We start from the raw sequence: 23,656 nt of genomic DNA, 5'->3' as shown, positions 1-23,656 counted from the left end.
TATTAAACTTAGTAATAACCGAAATCTTAATTTTGACGATCAATGATTAGCTTTTCAAAATTATTCCTATTGCCTGAAAGATTTCTACAAGAATAATATTAAATATTTTTAAGATTTAAATGATATGAGAACTGTGAATCCCCCCACCACCTAAACCCACCTACCAACAAAGAAATAAAACTAATATGGGGTGGAGGGGATAAATGGAATCACACTCATAGGATGATGACAAGATTCAACTGAATGGTGGATGTTTTTTTGTCCAAAGTTCATTAATTAGATTTTAACTACTTTAAAGAGATCATGGTCCTGGATACCTAATGGCTGGATACTGGGCATGAGATATTAATACTTGTACAGTTTGCTCAACTACACATAGATGTTACAACAAATCGATTTTTGAAGAGTAATTCCTTCCCCTACTAAATCTTAGAAAATTTTATTTCCAGATGTTTGATAAATTGAAAAGGCTGCTGAGAATTCCAAGAGTTCAAATACAATAAAAACAAGACCTATAAAGCACTGACAAAAACCAGAAATTATTCAGCCTAAAAATTAATTAATTAAAATGATTGAATTCAAGATAAACACAAAGATGAAAGTCAAACAAACTTTACCAGATCCATAGAATCTGAGAACATATATCCGTAAAGCTGGGCTTAATATTCATAATCCACGAAGAGAAAACAAAAGTATATTCTTCAATGTTAGCAGCTGTTAATAAAATAAAATAGGCTTCAAAATATTTCCAGTGGCTCAAAAGAATGTCTAGCCATAGCTCAAAATTCAGGTCCAGGTAACAGCTGAGTCAGAAATCTGAGCAATCCATCTTTTCTTGAACATTTAAAAATCAAATCTCCACCAGTATGTATACATCCAAAATGAATTTTGGATCTCCTCTCATGGTATAGTAAAAGCTCAATAATATACCTCCCTAATAAAACTTTCATCATATTGACAAATTTATTTTTATTTTCCTATTTTATGCCAAAAAAAAAAGGCTTTCACCAATGAAATGGTAAAATCAGAGGCAATTATAACTTAAAATTACACAGCTTCTTAATGTTTTATTCATAGCATTCTTTATACAGAAGCTTCACTGATATTTAATTTACTGCAGCATCCTGTGGGTGAAGCACAAAATTACATTAATTATAAACAAAGAAACAAAGCACTTCTGACTTTTTAAAATTATATATATATATATATATACACACACACACATATATATATATATATATCCAGTTGACAAATAGCATCACATTACTGTATAAAAAACTAAAAATCACCATGGAAGCTAAGGCCTAAATTCTTATTCCAAATGTTCCCTTTTGTTTATACCTAAGAGCTATAAGAAATTAAAGTCCAGTACCTCAAAAAAAAAAAGTTCTACATTATTTACACACAGTATGGAAAATAAAAGCTGCTTTTTGGCTAAGTTAGATTGCTGTTACCTACAGTATATACATCGTAAATTTTAAGGGGGGGAAGCACTACTAAACAAATACCATTTCAAATGGAAATGTATTCTGCCTAGAATTTTGTTCTAAAATTAATTGTATATCTTAGTGCCTGTCTGTTGAATAGAATTTGTCTTCCAATAAATCCATTAAAAATTTGAAAAGGAGTACCACTACGCTTCTTTATATTGCTAATCTAGACACTGTTAAGTACAATTACTTTAATAACTATAAGCCCTGAAGCTTAAATGAAACAATGGCAACATGTGTGTAGATGGAATTTTATTTAAAACTGTAAAATATAATGAGCGTTAATATTTACCCATAATTATGAGACTATCTAATATTCTTTTCATCCTTTAAGTCTCATATATAATATGTCCCTAAACAGTGAAACCTTCCAGTAACTTACCAGAAAAAAAGTTTAATTATATTATTCTGTTCTTAAAATTATTTTTCTAATATTTAAAAACATATCTAAACCCTTGGCAAAAACAAACGCAATCAATTCAGTGTAACAGACTGAGCTTTACTGTACTTTAATTTTCAATTAACTGTAACCTACAGGTTAATTGAACCAAATGTAGAATTTTAAATGACCCCTACGAAGGTTTTCAAATCAATCATAGAATGCATAGAAAAGTGGAGATAAGTTTTGGGGAAGGTGTAAGGTAGTTAATGTGGAAAATGGTAAATGCTAGTTTTAATAACAAAAATGGTACTAAATGTACATGAAAGTTAAATTAACACAGTATAAAAGAGAATAGCTTAAATAAACTGGGATTCACATATTACAATAGCAAAGTCATGACCGAATGAACTGAAGAGAAGAACAGTTCTGAAAATTCTCTTTTCAGCCTACTTCCAAAAGAAATAGTCAGGCTTTTTTTCCTGTACATAGTTTTGAGCTTTGTCTATACCATATATAGTAGAAAAATAAATTCTTTAGCAACCTAGAAACAGTTTATAAAACTCTTAAAGTTTAATTTTCTTTGCCAGACATGCCAATGTTAAACTGACAGCTATAAATTAAAGCTATATAGACAATAGGTTATTAAGTAATATAGAACAAGTTAAGAATACTACATTTACCGGATTTTTCTTTTTAAAAATTACTGTACTTTCTTAATTCCTGTGTGCTTTGCAATAGGAATAATAGGGACTTTGTTTTCTTAGAAAAGATAATAACACATAAGAGTATAACACAAATAAGATAATTTATAATATACATGTACTTCAACAGCAGCCTGGTTCATGTTGACATCTTGAATCTGAAATTAAAATTAGAAGTACAATACCTAGGACATAACAATTGGGAAAGACAGTATTTATTTTAGGGAAAAATGAGCAAATCAAACTCTTAGGAGCCTCGAATCTCAAAATCATCTATTTACTATAACACACATAAGACAACCTTAAAATTGTAGTATGAATGAGGATTACAACATGGACCAAAGAATTTCCTCTTCCTACAGAAAAATGTAACCTAAAAATGAAAAACACACCATTTTTTTTTCCTTTCCAGAAAAAAAATGGCATGGTTTGATAATAAACAAATTTTGAATGAAGCCTAAAAATATTTACCTATGCCACCTATTCTGAAATTTTTATCAATAATTTAGTGTTCTGGTTGTATCTTCACTAACAAAATGATTAGCCCCCAAAGCAGCAGTCATTTACAGCAAATCTGGTACCACATCAAAAGAAAAAACTGTTTTAAAAAATGGTGCAAAAGCATTTTGATTTTAGTACAACATATCACAGAAAAGAATATGAATACAAGTTTGCAATTTTATATATACACACTCCAAAGAGGCTGTCAGTACCCAAAGTATTTTTATTGCTATATTAGCAATGGATTTTTGGATATGTTTTTAAGGGCCACATAAAAATAGATTCAAGGAACAGATTAAATTGAAGTCCTAGATTAAAATGTTTGGTTTAAAGAATTTTCTACAACAAATTTTATGTTTATGTACGAAAAGTTATATAACCTTATATGAAAATGTCATGAAGTATTTTCTACACTATACTAAATGTATTTCCCAAGAGGGAAAAAATTAAAATATCTAAAATATATTAGATTAAGATTACAAGACCATCATAGATCTTTTGAACATGCATCTGTTTACAGAATTAACAGTATACAAGATGTTTATTTCATTATGGACCATAAAGAAATGAGTTGGTGACAACTATCCTTTGCACAACATTATCAACTCACTTTAGCCACAAGTATGTCCTTGGTATGCGTGTACAAGAAATATGTTCATTTACCCCTCATCGAATCATCCACAGGTTTACTTAGAAGATGAAGGTGCAGAAATATGTTAAGTGTATTTTTCTTTCTTTCAAACAACATCCCAAGCATGGCATAAGAAGCCTGAAATTATAAAATACTTAACTGGGCTTTTAGTTATCTACACAGATTGCTAAAATGTAAATTAAGTTGCTCAAATTAGCACATCAAATAACAAAATCAGCCATAAAGCAGGCTGAAAAGCATTAAATGTTTCATATATGTGAGTTTTAAATCATTTAATTTCTATAGAAAATTTTATTCACAATATAATGTGACAGAAAATGCCACAGGAATGATATACTGATTGCAATAAGGTTGCATGCAACAGCAGCTTTGTATTTTATAGCTATTTTTGTTTATAAAAATTAAACCTCTCCAGTCATGCTTATCACATGGTCTTAGATTTGTAATGTAAGTGAATAAGGAATACCATATAGTTCAAAGAGAAAATGGTTCATCATTTTGAATATGAATTACCTGTAAGAAAAAATCAAGTATACTACTGAACCCTGAAACATGCACGCCTAGATTTGCTTTTTGTCAATTTCAGGCTGTCTGCAATCAATTCCTACTTATATAATACCAAGAGGATCTGTCTGTAACTGTGGTTGAATCAGCTGAGGTTGCAAGGGTGGTGGCAACTGAAGCGGTACCATTGGTTCCACCAACTGTCCTGGGTTTGAAGGTGGTGGAGGAGCGACGGTGTTCACAGTTTCTACAATTTCTCCATTATAAAAGAAAAACTGACACTGCTGAATGAATGTTTCAACAACAGATTGATGGATCTTTGTGGTAGACAGAAACTCTCGATTTTCAAAATCGGGTCTCATCAAGGTTGGCCAAAAACAGATGGATAAGTTGTCTGCTGTCATTAGGTTGATTTTATTTTGCTGACTAACCCTGAAATTATGATAGGAAAACACAGTTAGAAACCAACCAAAATTCATGACAATTTAAGTATCCTAGATCTCAGATGATTTAGTTTTAAAACTTCTTTTCTTAACTTCAAATTTAAAACATTTTTCTTCTTGTATATTTTAAGATGTTGAACTACATTTAGTAACAGGAGACAGCAATAAAATCCATTCCTTATGAGAACCAAAGATAGTCTTTAAAAAAATGTACCCAGCGGTTTTATAATTTACTTATAGAAGCCTCCTTAATTTCTGTGTGTGTGTGTGGGGGGGGGAGCCTTTTCCTCAGAGTAAAGAGAACATGTGACAAATTTCAATGAGTTTTTGGCAACAGAAACAGAAAATTCTAATTGCATATACAAATTCCTGGACTATTATGAGAGACAAAGAGACAAACTATGGTATGCCATCTCTTTGAACCCCGCAAAAACCAAACTTCAGAAAAATTACTCTATCATAATGCTCCAACCAAGAGGCTTTTCAACTTACAAAAAAAATTAGGTTCTAGTAATGCAAAAAAGAATTTTTTCAATCATTAAATATTTGTACCTTGCTACAAATTTAATTTGAAAGACAACAGCTCACAGAAACACATTCCACCTTAAAATTCTTAGGATTTAATAATTTACAAATGATCATACATTAGTAACAGATTTACATCTAGTTCTTTAAATATGTGAGCAAGCACTTCTACCATTATCTGTAATAAACAAGAAACATAAAAGGCAAATCTTGAATTATAACTCAAAATTATTAAATTAGGAAAGAATCTTAGTATTTTTATCTGACCCTCTTATTCCACACATAAAGAAACAGCCCAGTATGCAAGGTAGTGGGAAAATCTCATAATTAAGTTTGTACATCAAAATATTTAAAATATAAACCAAAGAATCTCCTTTTCCAAACGATATGAATTGCTCATCTGAGGTAAAATATGTGCCCTAAAAATATGTGTTCTATGGTAAAATTTACTACTATTTGTTAAGAGACAAAATTAGAATATTTAGAATAAAATTAACCTTTTGTTAAAATATAGTGGGCCCAGTCAGGTTTTTCTATGCAGTAGGCAAGTATAGATTCTGAAAAAAGAAAAAAACCCTAAAGTTGAAAGACATGAGAGTATGGGCATCAGGTCTGATTGCTGGGTCAAAAATTATAAAAGAAAGGTACCAAATAAGAGATGAGGGTGGCCAGGGAAGGCTTCTTTTTTTAAGAGGTAATGTTTGATGTTTGAGCGAAGAGTGATGGGCAACTGGTAAAATGGTAGGAAGGAAGTGTAATTCAGTCAAAACAGTGGTTCTTAACTTCAGTGTGTATCAGAACCTCCTGGAGGGCTTGTTAAATCGTTAAGACTGATAATTACGTCTGGGGTGGGACCTGATAATTTGCATTCCTAACAAGTTCTGAGGTGATGTTACTGCTGCTGGCTTGAGGACTGCATTTTGAGAATCGAGGCAGTCACATTAAGACATAATGAGAGGCACAAATTGATACTTCTGATTAAGTGTTACTAGTTTAATACAGTTTCCTGATGTATGCTTGGGGGAAATTCAAAGAAGGTATAACCAAAGAAGTTAGAACCAGACCACTTAAACAGTGTTTTCTACAGGATATAGGATGTTACTCAATCAGAAAAGGTATTTATAGAAAGATCATTCTGACATCAAGATCAAAGGAGGATCAAGAGGAAAACTGGCATGGAGAGCTTAATTACAAAGAGACTAGAGTTACCTAAATGAAAAATGATAATGGCTAAACTAAAGCAGTGGAAGAGGAACAAAAAGTAAAATTAGGAGAAAAAATGGATTTGACACAGTAACTCACAGAATAAGGTGAACGAGAATATAACAAGAGAGTAAGTCCATGGATTAGTTTTTGCAATCTGTCAATCATCCATTATATATTTATTTGTCATTTCTTTTTTTTTTTTTTTTAAGATTTTATTTATTTATTTGACAGAGAGAGAGACAGACAGCAAGAGAGGCAACACAAGCAGGGGGAGTGGGAGAGGAAGAAGCAGACTCCCAGTGGAAGAGCCCGACGTGGGGCTCAATCCCAGAACTCCGGGATCACGCCCTGAGCTAAAGGCAGACGTTTAACAACTGAGCCACCCAGGCGCCCCGTCATTTATTTTCTATATTAGAATTTGAGTTCCATGAAATGAGTGACTGCTTTATTCACATACTAGGTCTCTAGCATTTGTAAGAGTATCTGGCACACAGATACAGATATCTGGCATTACAGTCTACACTACAGAGTCCCACTACAGTCCTTTTAAAATTTAAGTCTGATGATGTTCTTTCTCTGCTCTACTCTCCAGTGGTCCCTCTACCATGAAGAATAACAGGCAAGTAATGCTATTTTCATTGAGAAAGTCTCATTCCCCACATCCCCATAAATGTCAGTTAAGTCAACAATGAGCTTAGTGACATACACCCATGAAGCAACTTCCTTATCAGTCAGACATTTTGAGGATTAAAGCTAGTCAAGCGTACACTCTGTGTTAATACTGTCCTATAAGGGGGCGCCTGGGTGGCTCAGTTGTTAAGAGTCTGCCTTTGGCTCAGGTCATGATCCCAGCGTTCTGGGATGGAGTCCCGGATCAGGCTCCCAGCTCAGCGGGAAGCCTGCTTCTCCCTCTCCCACTCCCCCTGCTTGTGTTCCTTCTCTTGCTGTCTGTCAAATAAATAAATAAAATCTTAAAAAAAAAAAAAAATACTGTCCTATATGACCTCACACTGTCTCTCTTCCCTTTCTGACCTTACCTCTTACTATCTATCCTTCTCTCTACTGGAATCACAGAGTCCTCAGCTATTCCTCAACACATGATACATACTTTTGTTGTGTGGCTGTATTACTGAAGCCAAACACGGAAGTGTCTAAAATAATACGGATTATGGGCTAGCACTGTGATTCTCTGAACACGCTTTTCCCTTTGTCTTTTTTCCCTATTCTTTTAAATGAAGTACAATTCTTACTTCAGCACTTTAATCTGGCCAGACAAGAATATGTTCACAAACTATCCTTACACTCCATATTGGGTAAGGTCTCTGATAGTACCATGTACATACCTGTTATCATTTCAAGAACCACTTGTATGGTAATTTTCAAAAGATGATATTTCACTAATTATATGTCAATACTAGTATGCTGGTATTTTCTCAAGGAGGGAGATTTCAGAGAATGGTTACTACAAATGTGAATATAATTTTATACTACACTGAGTGCAACAATAAACTTTATTTTTTTTTTTTTAAGATTTTATTTATTTATTTGGCAGAGATAGAGACAGCCAGCGAGAGAGGGAACACAAGCAGGGGGAGTGGGAGAGGAAGAAGCAGGCTCATAGCAGAAGAGCCTGATGTGGGGCTCGATCCCATAACGCCGGGATCACGCCCTGAGCCGAAGGCAGACGCTTAACCGCTGTGCCACCCAGGCGCCCCAACAATAAACTTTAAACATTGGTTACCATTCTCTTTTAAGAGGTACAAACTGAAATGTACTTGGGTTTCAGCATTGATGTTATTAGTTAAAAAAAAAAAACAAAAAACAAACCCCAAACTTCAGTTCATTAAAGTGTCAATAGAAAACATTATGAAGAATAGACTTGAAAAATTAGCACAAATACTAATAATTCTATTTAGTCCCAAGAACAGCTTTGCGAGGTGTTATTTTTCTCATTTTTCATAGTTGAGAAAATGAAGACTTAAGCAAGGTAAGTAATTTGCCTAAGGTCAAAGAACTGATAAAAATGTTTCAAAACCAAGACTGTTTGACTCAAGAGTCTGAGCTTTAAGCTATTATACAATACCGTCTTTCACTTAAGAAATGGCATTGTGAGTAGTATCATTTTAGAAAAAAGAATAAACTTGAAGCTTAACATATCTATAAGGGCTTTTAATACCGGACTAATGTCCTGCATTTCAGGTTAACAGGGTAGGTAATAATATGAATTTAAGTTTCTGACAAAATTTCAGTGTGGGCTATATCCAAACAAAGCAGGCAAGATATACAAAAGCAACACAGTGTGATACAAAAGGCAAATGAAACGTCTTAATAAAGACTCAGGTTCTACTCATAAGATGTGTCACTTATGTGACACTGAGCATATAACGTCCCTCCTTAAACCTCAATTTTTTCAACTTCAAATAGGTTGATTTGGTTAATTATTTAAGAGTCATTTCATACCTAAAATTTCAAGATTCTATAGAAGAGAACTGTTAAAGAATAACAGTAATAAAAAACAGGGAAGAAGTACCTATCATAATATTCATATTATCATTAAACGTACTAAAACAGTCATATACCTTTCTTTAAACAAGTTGATGAAAAATCTATTTTAAAAATCCAGAAAAAACAGAACCAAAATTGAACTGTATGTTTAAATTAGTCTGCCTCCTTTTCTCTTAAAAAGTCTGAAGTTTGAAATTTATAGTGCATTTGCAAAAACAAAAAATAAAAATACCTGTTTAGATGTGTTATTACGTATCTGAATACATCATAGTTTACAGGATGAAATTTCTTAACAATTTCTTTCAATGCATGAAGACGTTCTGTTTTATCTGGGATTTCTGTAAAATTAAAGTAGAGAGAAATCTGTTGAAACTCATACATTTAAAAATATTTAATAAAGCTTCCTTCTTTGCTTGTTGTAAAAGACAATGAACAATCTCTTTGAAGCACATTAGGATAGGAGGCAAACAAAAACAAAATATTCTAAAGAACCTGCTAAATACATTATCATCTAGTACAACAGACTTTCTGCAAATAAAGCTAATCAGAGAAGGTCTAAGTGACTTGGAGACAGTAAAACAGTAAATGGTTAATACTGAGCAGGTACCTATTTTCTCACCTTACTTTTTCAAAAAATGACTGAAGACTCAAGTCCAAAGTTAATTTGACTTTAATTTAAATACACATGTGTACACACCATACACAGGTTAATATTTTACTGAAACACATTACAGATACATTCATTTGAAGAATTCATTTAATTTTCTTAAAAAGCCCCTGAGTTTGAATAAAAATTGCAAATCTCAAATTTCTAGTACAATGATCTTCAAACTTCTAGAAGCACTGAGTCACTTGAGAGAGAGGCTAAAATTAAATATTCCCGAGAACACCCCCCAGATTCTGTTTACCTGGAGGAAAATTGTTAAGAAAGAGTCTTATAAGCTAAATTTTTATTAGGTACATGTTCTAGTGCATGACTGATTTTAACACACAGCAATCAATATATAAAACCCACCATCACCATCCCTCTCCAAAAAAGGAGGCTTATAACTTACTTGCTGCTTCCAGTAACTCTGGATGAAGAGAATATGGAATTAAAGGGTCTGGCAGATCTGCAAAGAAAGCTTTAAGAGCTCCAGCCACAGCATTTACTGTTACTTCCATTGATACTAGACTGATATTATGATCTACAAGACAAAAATTTAAATTTAAATTTATAAAATAAAATTTTAATTTATTATAAGAGAAGTAAGCAAAACAGGTACTTGTAGATCCAAAGACTTTAGAATCTTCTCATCAGCCATGTTTCTTTACAGGCTAATTCATCCTTCACCCACTGTTTTAATATAAGTTTGTGTGACATAAGGGAAGAGAGAACCAAGTAAGTAGCATCTTCTATTACAACGAAAAATGCTGTTAGGCTTATTAGTATGTTGAAGAACATTAGCTTTCACTAACATCTACCTTTTAAAATATTTTGTTTACATAAGCTATTTAAAAAGGCCATAAGAAAACAGACAAGAGACAGGAATTAAGCACGTAAATCCAAGTTTATACGTTCTAGTTTATGCTTAATTTTTTATATGAAATACTTTAATTTCAACACGTATCAGTGAAATTCTGACTTAAACAAACATGGAACATACTAAAGGTGTATCATGAGGTTAATTTGCTATTAAAAGAATATTTTCCTTTCATAAGTACGATGGATACTTAATGATGGAAAATGTACAAACACAGAGCAACAAGAGAAAAAAATTACCTCTGTCACCTAGAGACAATCACTGTTTATACTTTATTTTAGGATATTTCCTTTCAGCCCTTTTCTATTCATTAAAAAAATAAACAAAACAACCAGACAAATCATAAATACATTTTACACTGGGTTTCATTTTTAAGGCACTACCTAAGATTAAAATTTCACAAGCAACTTTTAAAAACTTTTCTGTGTGTTCTAGATAACATTTAACTGTAATATAACTGAAAATTTGAAACACTAGTACTAAGAACCTACATATATCCTTAACCCATTATTAATCTTCTGCCCTAAATAGTTTTAATGATCACAAAACATTCCCCCAGATTTAACAATTTACATAACATTTTATTACTGAACATCTGGATTTCATTTAAAAACATTAAAGATACTATGATAAACACTTTTATACACTAAAGCTTATTTTCTTAGCCTACATTCCTTTTAACAATAGCTACCTGAAGAATATTTAATATGGTCGTACAGAAAACTCCTCATTATCTCATTATTCATCATAGTTCCTCTAATCACTCCCCACTGTAAATAAGAAAAAGTTAGGATTTAGAAAAATTAACTTCCCTACAGCAAAAAGACAGTATTAAGTGGCAGAACCAGAAAACAAAACCAGGAAATCTAATTCAAGAGGCCCTAGTATTGACCACTACCCGTTCCTTCATTATTGTAAGTGAAAATGCACAAATTTGATATTATAAAGTCCAGTTTATCCAACAAAATAGTTTTTAAAAATTAAGTACTATATATATGATATACTTTTAAAGCAAGGCAAACACACACACTACTCAAAAACTGACGTTTTACCATTTTAACACACACAAATCTACGTTATTTTACATGGGTATCTAGTATTCTACTTATAATAAGCACAGTGGGTTAACCCCTCACCTCCTTTTTAAAAAATTTCAGACAATGCTGCAGTGAATACCCTTTCAAGTTTATCTTGGTAAGCTTACACTAAGACTTTTGTAACATAAGTATTTATAAATGGAATTTCTCTAGCAAAGAGACCTGAATTTTTTTTTTTTTTCGAAGATTTTATTTATTTATTTAACAGAGACAGCCAGCGAGAGAGGGAACACAAGCAGGGGGAGTGGGAGAGGAAGAAGCAGGCTCCCAGTGGAGGAGCCCGATGTGGGGCTCGGTCCCAGAACACCGGGATCACACCCTGAGCCAAAGGCAGACGCTTAACGACTGCACCACCCAGGTGCCCCAAAAGACCTGAATTTTAATAGATCAACATGAATTGCCTCTCAAAAGGCAACATACCTGCTTGTCTATGCTCTATCAACAATCTTTTTCATTTATAATAAATCAAAACCAAATCTTTTTGCTTTAATTTTTGTAGCTACAAATCATAGAGACCGAGCATATTTTCATAAACGTGGCTGGTCACTTTCTTCTGATGTGAACGGCTTAATCTAGCCTACATAGTATTGCACACCTTCCTCAAGTTTATAGTTCATCTCCTGATATTGTTTTACCCACTACCTCACAAAGAATTTTTGCATTTTTAGGTAGTCCAATTTATTATCTTGTCTGTGCTTTCTAGGATTCCTATCAAATTTAGGCCTTTCCCTACTCTAAGATTATAAAAATATTCACTCCTTTTTCTCCATAATGCTCACAGTTTTCATTTTTCATACTTAAAACTTTGATTTCTTATAGAATTTATTTTGAGTAGGGAGTTGTTTTGCTTTTATTCCTAATGGTTAGTTGGCCCTATAGCATGAAAAAAATTTTCAATTGCATCTTAAATAAGTACTATCTCTGATATACAAAAAGATGCTGGTATGTCATAAGTCAATTTATTGCTTTTCTAATTCTGGTAATGGATTTATAGCTCTTCTATTTCCTGACTGTGATATTTATTCTATCACATACTTCTGTTTCAAAACTCTTTCCCCTCAAAATCCCATATCCTTAGAATATCAATCTTCCCACCATGAAATTTCAATAAGGAAAATACCTTAAAAATTATTTTATTTTATATACCATACCCTGATCAAACTGCTTTTGAATATTGTCTTGATCAGTTTTGTTCCCACTAACACGGTAGAGTCCTTCAGTACATAATCCTAAAAGAAAAAAGAAATATACATATTTATCTACAACAAAAAATATACTTAAGCTTAAAAATCCAGAGATACAATAAGAACTGAAAATTTTAGAACTAAGAAATAACAGAACCAGAATGGAGATGAGAGAGTAATGAATGAGTGAACTTGAAGATAAATCAATAGAAATTAGAGAGTCTAAACAACATGAAGAAATTATACTGGAGGAGGGGTAGGGAGGGGAGGGGAGGGAAGGAAAGAAGAAAAGCCTCAGGGACCTGTAGACAATAACAAAAGATCTAACATTTATATGTCATTGGCCAAAAGTCAATAGCTGTTCTCTACGTTCAATAGGAAGTTCCTCAAAGCACTTCTAAAAGAATTCAATTTGATAAGGCATTGTACTCTTATGATCACAGGAGTAACAACAACAAAAAACCCCAAAAGAAGCAATCAATGAAAAAGATTATTTCAAACATTCCTTGACCAATGTCACAGCTTTCCTGTGGGATAATGTATTATTAATTCCTTCTACTTTTCCACCTAGTTATTAGAATTACTTTAGTCTTTACAAAGAATACGTAACAATAGGAAAGAACGAAGTGTTTCTCATGCTGGAGGAAAAAAGTTAATATTCAGAACTCCATGAACATAAAAGGGAGCAAAAATCCAATGACAAAAGTTTCATGGGCTAAAGTTGTGTTTTTAAATGTTATAAAATTTTACTGACATAGTAAACATGAATTATTCTGTAATGAATGAAAGAAACCATACACAAGAATTTATTTTGTATGATTCCACCTCTATCAAGTTCTAAAACAGGTAATACTTACCTGTAAGTGGGGGATGGGGGGAATCAGAAGAGGTTATCTTGGGTGGTTGGAAAACTAATTGGGAAGAGACATAAAGGATGATGATGAAAATGTTCTGTTTCTTGACAGGTAGGTGGATGAAACAGGGGTATGCATTTGTCTCAACTCAATCTAAGTGTATCCTTAAGTTTGGTGCACTTCACTCTATGTAATTGGACCTTAAAAATTAAAAAAAAAAAACAAAAAACTGCGAGCACTTACTGAACTCTACTTAGGTTTCAAATCTAGAGTGTAATGTATACTTTTTGCACATTCCAGACTTGAGCAAATTAGTAAATATGCAGAGAATAAAAGGAGCAAGGATTCTCAGTGGTGGAGAAGGAAGTTACTAATAACAAAAGGGGGACTAGAATTAAATGTACTTTGTGGCATTAGGTTGAAATAAAGTTAACAGCAAAAATTCATGACTTTTAATAGACTGCCACAGAAATAAGCACAGATACAGACATACATATATTTCTTAGCTTTCCTAGCTTTTTCTGCTAAGATGGTCCATAAGTAGCCCCAATACTGGTTTCTAAATAACATTCTCTACCAAAACAAAACCAGAGCAATCTGGAGAAAGGCTGATTCAAAGTTGAATCAGGAAAAGTATAACCCAAGCCTGGTACATCTTGTACCAGAACACTGAAAAAGTACTTAAGGAATTATGGGGGCATATCTTAAAAAGACACAGAAGCCATGAAGGAGCCTAAGCTACAATGATCTGAATATCAAAATATATAAAAACATTAATGGATTAGAACTCACGGACTATATACAGTAAGAACAAATGAATCCGTATCAATATAAATAAATAAAAAGTTAATAAAGTTTTAACTTCAGTGATGAAGTCTGGTTGATACAGCACCAAATAATCAAAATTAATATCACCTATATTGGGACAAACTGACATTTTGTCTCAACAGATATGATGTACTTAAAAAGATCTATCACCCTGGTAGTATTTCTAACAAAAAAGCATAAATCAAATCTAATAATGAGGAAACATTACACAAACTCAAATTGAGGAAGAAAGAGGAGTTCATTTGTATAGTGAAATGTCAACCAATAACCACAGGAGAAATAACAGAGATTTAAAAAAATCAATGAAGACTAAAACTAGTGGTTAAAAGTCTGACGATAGTTTCAAAAATTCTTTTGAATTAAAGGGGTTTAAAAAGCATGAACACTAAATGCGATGCACCTAAATTAAATTATATCCTAGACCGCCCCTCTCATAAAAAATTAAATGGCCCAAATGTCAATAATGCTGAGGCTGACAACCACTGACACAGTGATAAGCATTTAATATTTCTCAGTAAATGAAAATTTTAAGGTACACAATCATACATGCTAAAAATCTTGCCTTCCATTCACTAATAACTAAATGATGTAAAATAAATAAACAAACAGAAAACATCCCCAACTCACTTATCTAGATGTAAATTATCGAAGTTTCACTTGGACTTAAATCACCCAAAGTATCTATTCATGGGCCTCCAAACAATAAAAGCATTAGAAATCTATTCCAAAATTCCAAAACTAAACATAAAAATTTAGAAATTTAGAATGATAACTTTTAACCAAGTATCCCCTTTTTTTCTTTTATTAGAAAAGTACCTAACCCTTGTGCTGTACAAAGTTCTAGGTATCTGAAAATGGTCTATCTGAATTGCTAATACGGATATAAAACAAGAGTTTCACAGACTGTTTCTGTATACCTTCATGCTGAAATAATCCTAAATCGTAAAATAGCTTACAAAGTAAGGTGTATAGATAACCCATAAATTAGAAAAATATGTCCATGGGGAATGGCATTAGTAAGAGATGGAGATGGAAATTTCAGAGCCTGGTTCCCCCAGAAAAGCAACTAATGAGCTGTCAAAAAGTGTCAGAATCCATTTTTGCAGAACTCTGAAATCTAGTTAAAAAAGAAAAGAAAAGAAAATCACAAACACCAGAAGGCTTGGTGAAGAAAGCAGCTTTTAATTGTCCATCTACCATACCCCTACACTTCAGATTGGCAACAACCATAATAATGTAGCCTGTGCTCTGGGCAAAGGTCGCAAGTGCCAGAGGGAGCAATACAGATCTTATTCGCAAAGAATTGTGGTGATGGGTTTTCATCTGTCTTCCAGATGGAACAACACAAGGGCCTGCTTGTGTTTCACTCAACTTGAAGTGTCCCAAGGGCTGAGGTGGCTTCACTGGCATTTAAAGGCACAAGTATTGGCTGTAGCAATTTGGAGCAAGGGACAACAGTCAGGACAAGCAATGGGAGGGAAAGTCTATGATGGAAGATGTTGGCAAGGGAGACAGTGGCAGATTATGGCTTTTAAAAAGCTCCTACATATACTGGGGAATCAAGAAGCCCACACGCTTGCCCAGGGCTCAATACATCCTCAGAAAATGCCTGACAAGATTCCAAACTTTCGTCGCTAGGCTGAACACAGGCTCTGCTCAAGCTGGAAGTGAAGGCCTTGGGTCAGTGTTGAAAGAGTGCCCCAGTACAATCTGCAGACTTGGAAAGGATTTTTTCCAATGACTTCAGGCATTTAAACAAACTGTCAAAACACTAGCTAACCAATAAGCTAATGGAATACAGACTTCAGTGGCCACAAATGACACTTTACAATAGTAGTTTAGGAAAGTCACCAAACTAGCAAACGTAGCCAATAAACAACAACAGAAACCCCGCTGAGGAGGAGAATCGGATTTCCGGACATACCACAATATTCAAAACCCCAAAATATGTTTTCAACAACATATTAAGAGACATAGAAAGAAACAAGACAATATGGTACATTCAAGAAACAAGGGAAATAAACAGAAACTGACCATGAGGAAACCCAGTCTTTTGCACTACACAAAAACTTTAAACCAACTGTTTTAAAAAATGCATTAACAAAGAACTGAAAGGAACCCGGAGAACAATCACAACAAATAGTGAGTATCAATAAATAGATAAAAATTACAAAAGGAACTAAAGAGAAATTCTGGATTTCAAAATTAGAATAAAGAAAATGAGAAATTCACTACAGAGGGGCACCTGGGTGACTCAGTCAGTTGAGCACCTAACTCTTGGTTGTGGCTCAGGTCATGATTTCATGGATCATGGCACTGTGCCCCGAGTCAGGCTCCATGCTCAGCAAGGAGTCTGCTTGAAGATTCTCTCCATTGTCCCTCCCCCCATTCACATGTGTGCTCTCTCAAATCAAACAATCAATCAAAAAAAAAATTCACTAGAGAGGTTTAAGAACAGATTTTATCAGCAGGTAGGGGAAATAATCAGTGAACTTAAAGACTGGTTAGTTGACAATGTCTAGTTTGAGAGAAGAAAGAAAAATGAACAAAGCCTAAGAGATTTCTGGGACATCATCAAGTTTAGCAACATATGCACAAGGGCTTTCCTAGATGGAAAGGAAAATATTTGAAGAAATAATGGCCAAGGGGTGCCTGGGTAGCTCAGTAGGTCGAGGGTCCAGCTTTTGATCTGGGCTGTCACGACCTCAGGGTTGTGAGATCCAGACCCGCACTGGGCTCCATGCCAGGAGCTTTTTGAAGAAATACTTGTATAGAAATCTTCATAAAAGCATTATTTACAAGAGACACAAAATATAAATAACCCATATAGCCACCATTGGATGAATGGACAAACAAAATGTGGTATATGAGGAGTGACTGCATGCTTCATGGGTACAGGATCTCCTTTGGAGTGATGAAATATTTTGGAATTAATTAGAGGTGATATTTACACAACATTGTGAATATATTAAACGCTACTGAATTGTACACTTTAAAGTGGTTAAGTTATATGTTATGTGATTTTTACCTCAAAAAAAAAATGCAGAAGCTCATGTGGGGAAAAAAATCAAGAATTGGTAGTATATAAACATATTCAAAGGGGCGCCTGGGTGGCTCAGTCGTTAAGCGTCTGCCTTCGGCTCAGGGCGTGATCCTGGCGTTCCGGGATCGAGCTCCACATCAGGCTTCTCCACTAGGAGCCTGCTTTTTCCTCTCCCACTCCCCCTGCTTGTGTTCCCTCTCTCACTGGCTGTCTCTCTCTGTCTAATAAATAAATAAATAAATCTTTAAAAAAAAAAAAACATATTCAAGGTAGATGTTATACAATTAAACATGCATTGTTGGGGTGCCTAGGTGGCTCAGTTGGTTAAGAGTGGACTCTTGGGGGGCGCCTGGGTGGCACAGCGGTTGGGCGTCTGTCTTTGGCTCAGGGTGTGATCCTGGCATTATGGGATCGAGCCCCACATCAGGCTCTTCTGCTATGAGCCTGCTTCTTCCTCTCCCACTCCCCCTGCTTGTGTTCCCTCTCTGGCTGGCTGTCTCTATCTCTGTCAAATAAATAAATAAAATCTTAAAAAAAAAAAAAGAAAAAAGAGCGGACTCTTGGTTTCGGCTCAGGTCATGAGATCAAGCCCTGCTGCGGGCTCCACGCTCAGCACAGAGTTTACTTGAGATTCTCTCTCTCCCTCTGCCCCTCCCTCCACTTACACACACTCTTTCTCTCTAAAATAAATAAAGGAAGGAAGGAAGGAAGGAAGGGAGGAAGGAAGGAAGGGAGGGAGGGAGGGAGGGAGGGAGGAAGGAAGGGAGGAAGGAAGGAAGGAAGGAAGAAATTTATCCTAAAAATACATTCTTATTGCTTGATAGAAATGTAAAAACCACAGGGGGAGGTGTATGGGTAAATAGTAGTATTAAGGCAAAATCATATTTCAAAAAAACTGCACAATGCAATATGCATTTAGACAAAACATGCTACACTAATCAGTTATTTAAAAAATTAAATAATTTGATTATTTGGAAATGCTAAATCAACAAACTAGTCAGTACAGTATACTACGTTGTACTCATCAGTCTCTCTCCCTGAGAATTTGGAATTGGGGATTCAAAAACACCTGGCTGGGCTCAGCATGTAATTCAAACTAAGACATAAAGATACAGGATGTGTAAACAGACAAGGTAAGAGAGAGAAAGGGACAAAGAAAAACAGATGATACTACTACCTGGATTCTAGTCCACTGGGGACAGATGCTCTTGGCTCCAAGAGATAATCTTCTTTTCAATTAAGCGTATTTTTTGCATTTGGTTTCTTGCCAAAATTAGTTAGATTTTAAAAGGCTTAATTCCTAGGCTATGGAATTCATTTTTTTTCCTTCTAAGTACTCAATATTTTTAAGCAGAAGACATTTGGGGGTAGGGAGACAACTGGATTAGAAGGAGTAACAGTGTAAATGTGATTAAAAAAAGATAATGATATGGTAGTGACACTGGCAAACAGAAAAATACTACTAAGAAAGGGCAAGGCTTAGCAATTAATGGTGTGTGGGCACAAAGGGTGAAAGAGGAGTCAAATTAATGAAATAACTGCCGAGGTAACTAGGAAAAATGAACTGGCACCATCAGAAAAAAGGAAATCAAGAGAAGAAGTGGCTTGGGGGAAAATGAACTGAATTTTAATCTTAAATCCCAAGATGTCACATCCAAATAGAAAAGTTCAATAGGCACTCAGGAATACAGGAAAACACTGGGATGTGAGAAAAAGATCTGGGAGTCATTCTCTTAGATGTGATGTCCCAAGCCTAAAACAAAATGTGTAACAGAATATGCATAAATGAGATGAGCACTAAATGAGGCAGCTATATCTCGCTGAAACTAATTAAAAGTGTACTTCATAAATGCAGAAAAGATATGAACATGTGGAGACCTACAATGATGTGTTTTGATTTGAACACGAATTTATATTACTTAATACAACACCTACTATGTGTTTGTATTAGACTATGCATGTGATAGAAGACATAAAATATACTGTCCCCGATATGAAGCAGTACGTAGTTCAACAGGCCAGTTATTTTGAGTCTTAAAACAATAGCCGAAGTAAAATGTCTATCAATCTCAAGCTGAGTGCAGTGTGATTTTTCATATGGTAAAAGCTTATGAATCCAGACAAAGATATTATAAGAAAATAAAAGTGCAGACCAGTATCACTCATGAACACAGATAGAAAAATCCTAAACAAAGTATTAGCAAATTGAGTTAAAAAATGTATAAAAGATGATATACTACAACCAAGTGGGATTTATCCCAGGAATGCAAAGCTGGTCCAATATTCAAAAACCAATTAAACCATTAAATCATTAGACTAAAAAGGAAAAATCACACAATCCTACCAATATGCAGAAAAAGCATCTGACAAAATCCAAGACTCATTTATGATAAAAACTCTCAGCAAACTAGGAATAGAGGGGAACTTCCTTAATATGATAAAGACTATCTATTAAAAAAAAAACAAAACCTACAGCAAACATCATACTTAACAGTAAGAAGCTTGACACTTTCTCATTAAAATCAGGTACAAGGCAAGGATGTTCCCCTCTCACCATCCCTTTCGACAGTATACTGGTAATCCTTGCCAAAGCAATAAAGCAAGAAAAGAAAATCAAAAGCATAAAGACTGAGAAGAAAAACTTTTTAACAAATGACCCGATCAACTCTGTAGAAAATCAATAGGCAAAAAATCTGGAATAAGTGATTATAGCAACGTTGCAGGATATAAGGTTAACATATGAAAGTCAGTTACTTTCCTTATATACCAATGAACAAGTGTAATTTGAAATTAAAAACATAACACCATTTACATTAGCACTCCCCAAAATGAAATACTTAAGTATAAATTCAACAAACATGTATAAGATCTGTACAAAGAAAACCACAAAACTGATGAATAAAACTTAAAGGACTAAGCGAGAGCAATTCCGTGTTCATAGATAGGAAGACACAATATTGTCAACATGTCAGTTCTTCCCAGCTTGATTTACAGATTCAATGCAATCCAATCAAATTCTCAGATTTTATTACAAATACCAACAAATTGATTCTAAATTTTATACAGAGAGGCCAAGACTCAAAACAAATACAATATTTGGAGAGAAGAACAAAGTTGGAAGACTGACACTACCCAACTTTAAGACTTACTATAGAGCTACAGTAAACAAGACAATGTGGTATTGAGGAAAACATAGGGAAACAGATCAAGGGAAGAGAATAGAGAACCTAGTAACAGACGCCTATCAAGTCAACTAGTCTTTAACCAAGGAGCAAAGGCAATAAATACAACAAAGATAATCTTTCAACAAATCATGCAAGAAAAGCTGTGTATCTGCATTAAAAAAAAAAAATCTAGATACAAACCTTACACCCTTGACAAAAATGAACTCAAAATGGAATATAAATGCAAAAATTAAGTGACTTAAATATAAAACACAGAACTATAAAATGCCTAGAAGACAGCAGTAGAAAACCTAGATAACTTTGGGTATGGTGATGCCTTTTTATATACAACACTGAAGACACAATCCATGAAGGAAATACCGATAAACTGGACTTCATTAAAACTAAAAATTTCGTTCTGTGAAAAACAGTATTTTGAAAATTAAAAGACAAGTAACAGACTGGGAAAAAATATTTACAAAAGACATCAGATAAAGGATTCTTATCCAAAATATACATAGAATGGTTAAAACTCAGTAATAAGAAAACAACTCCATTACAAACAGGCCAAAGACCTTAACAGACACCATAAAGGAAGATATACAGATGGCAAAGAGAGTATGAAAATATGTTCTACATACTATGTCACTTTTAGAAAACTGCAAATTAAAACAATGAGATACCACTACATACCTATTAAAGTAACACTGACGAACCCAATTGCTAGCAAGGATGTGGAAAAACAGGAACTCTCATTCACTGCTGGTGAGAATGCAAAATGGTAGACACTTTGGAATACAGTTCAGCAGTTTCTTACAAATCGAACACACATTCTCACCGTACAATCCAGCAACTGCACTCCTTATTATTTACCCAAAGGAGTTGAAAACTTACATCCACACAACAATCTGCAGACTATGTTCACAGCATTTTAATTCGTAACTGCCAAAAGTTGGAAGCAACCCAGATGTCCTTCAGTAGGTGTACGGGTAAACAAACTGTAGCACATCCAGACATGGAATGTTATTAAGTGCCAAAAAGAAATAAGTTATCAAGTCATGAAAAGACATGGAAGAATCTTAAAATGCATATTACTAAGTGAAAGAAGCCAATCTGGAAAGCCTACATACTCTATGATTCCAACTATATGACACCATGGAAAGGCAAAATGATGCAGAATAAAAAGATCAGTTGCTGCCTGGGGTAGAGGAAGGGATAGTGGGGGAGAGATGAGTAGGCAGAACACAGAGAATTTTCAGGGCAGTGAAAATACTCTGTATGTTATTATAATGATGGATATATCATTACACATTTGTCCAAACCCACAGAATGTACAAAACCAAGAGTGAACTCCAACGTACACTAGGGACTTTTGGGTGATTTTGATGCATTAATGTAGGTTGGTAAAAAACTCAGTGTTTCGGTGAGTGATGCTGGTAATGTGGCGTGGGGGTGGGGTTCATATGTAGGAGCAAGGAATATATGGGAATACATACTTTTCTCTCAATTTTGTTATAAACCTAAAATTGCTCTAAAAAAATAAATCTATCTATATGTCAAGCTTATAAGGATGAACTAACATTGGGACGCCTCAGTGGCTCAGTCAGTTAAACGTCTGCCTTGGGCTCAGGTCATGACCCCAGGGTCCTGGGATCAAGTCCTGCAAGGGCTCCTTGCTCAGCGGGGAGCCTGCTTCCCTTTCTGCCTGCAGCTCCCCCTGCTTGTGCTCTCTCGCTCCCTGAAAAATAAGTAAATAAAATCTTAAATAAAAAAAGAAAATAAAAAAAAAGAAAGGATGAACTAATATCAGTGGGGTAAGAATCTTCTAGCAGTGTTAAGTAACATTTTAGGCAAAGGCTATTACAAGAATAATAAAGCTAAAGGCATTATTTTCTTTTCTCTTTTGCAGTATTTTCTTAATCAAAAACAGTATCTTAAAATTCCATTGGGAGATGGAAAAGATACAACTCAAATTTACTGAATTAAAACATATCACTAGGACACCTGGGTGGCTCAATCAGTTAAGCGGCTGCCTCAGTCGGTTAAGCGGCTGCCTTCGGCTCAGGTCATGATCCCAGGGTCCTGAGACAGAGCCCCCAGTGGGAGCCGGGCTCTCCGCTCAGCAGGGAGTCTGCTTCTCCCTCTCCGTTTGCCCCTCCTCCAGCTTGTGCTCTCTCTAATGAATATAACCTCGAAAAAAATAAAACTAAAACATGTCACTATATTTCCCAGCCACTAAATCTTTAACATTTGAGAAAAAACAACAGCTCTCCAATCTTTCATTTTGTTACTTTCCTTACTATAATGATTAAAAGTTCGTAAAGTAGGGGTGCCTGGCTAGCTCAATCAGTACAGCACGCGACTCCTGATCTCAGGTTCAGGAGCCTGAGCCCCACATTGGGCACAGAGATTACTTATAAATTTTTTAAAAACTAAAGTTCATAAAAACAGATATTACCTATATCATTTTCACCCCATGTTCAAAATAACTGATGAGAGGCCATATGTTAAGAATAAAGAAACAAGCTTTGAAAAGTGAAGTAACTTTCTCAGGGTCACACATTGAACAAGCTAGAGTAATTAGTTTGTTACATTCAACATATGCCTTTCTGCTTCACGGTGCATACTTTCTACCATTTTGGGCTGGGCCTGGAAAATTCATGTCTAAACACTTTTCTGAAAAAAATAAAAATATAAGCATACAGAAATGTACAACTGCCAGTATTGAATGTTTGGAGGCTTATGTTCAGAAATACAGGATATCTGAATAAACCACGACTATAATGGTGTTAGAATATGATAGATAAGTCATAAAATGTAATTCCAAAGACAACTATCTTATTGCATGGAATGATGTTGCTCATGTACTAAAATTATTACAAAACCATGTTTAATTATCCCTTTTTGAAAAAGCTATGTATGTTTAAAGGTGTATTACCTATGGTAAAAATATATAGAAAAAGAAAACCTTAACTCTTGATCATAATAAAATCACAAGTGATTTTTCATTCTACTTCTTATGGATTTATCTGTACTTTTCTTCTTGCTATAATG

The 23,656-nt window shown here is 34.3% G+C and overlaps 1 protein-coding gene across 1 annotated transcript in view; it reads right to left on the bottom strand.

Moving 5' to 3' along the window:
* Nucleotides 1-423: 423 nt before the first annotated feature.
* Nucleotides 424-23,656, bottom strand: part of ARHGAP5 (Rho GTPase activating protein 5) — a 77,778-nt gene continuing 54,545 nt past the window's right edge. Inside the window, exons 4-7 of the mRNA XM_040620820.1 lie at nucleotides 12,681-12,758; nucleotides 9,965-10,096; nucleotides 9,142-9,247; nucleotides 424-4,662 (exon numbers count right to left, since the gene is read on the bottom strand). Of these exons, the coding sequence (XP_040476754.1) occupies nucleotides 4,335-4,662; nucleotides 9,142-9,247; nucleotides 9,965-10,096; nucleotides 12,681-12,758 (644 nt within the window). The 3' untranslated portion in view covers nucleotides 424-4,334. The remainder of the gene's footprint in view (nucleotides 4,663-9,141; nucleotides 9,248-9,964; nucleotides 10,097-12,680; nucleotides 12,759-23,656) is intronic.

This window comes from Ursus maritimus, unplaced genomic scaffold, assembly GCF_017311325.1.
Source record: "Ursus maritimus isolate PB19 unplaced genomic scaffold, ASM1731132v1 scaffold_36, whole genome shotgun sequence".
Taxonomy (NCBI): Eukaryota; Metazoa; Chordata; class Mammalia; order Carnivora; family Ursidae; genus Ursus; species Ursus maritimus.
This window is presented reverse-complemented; position numbering and strand designations above follow the sequence as displayed.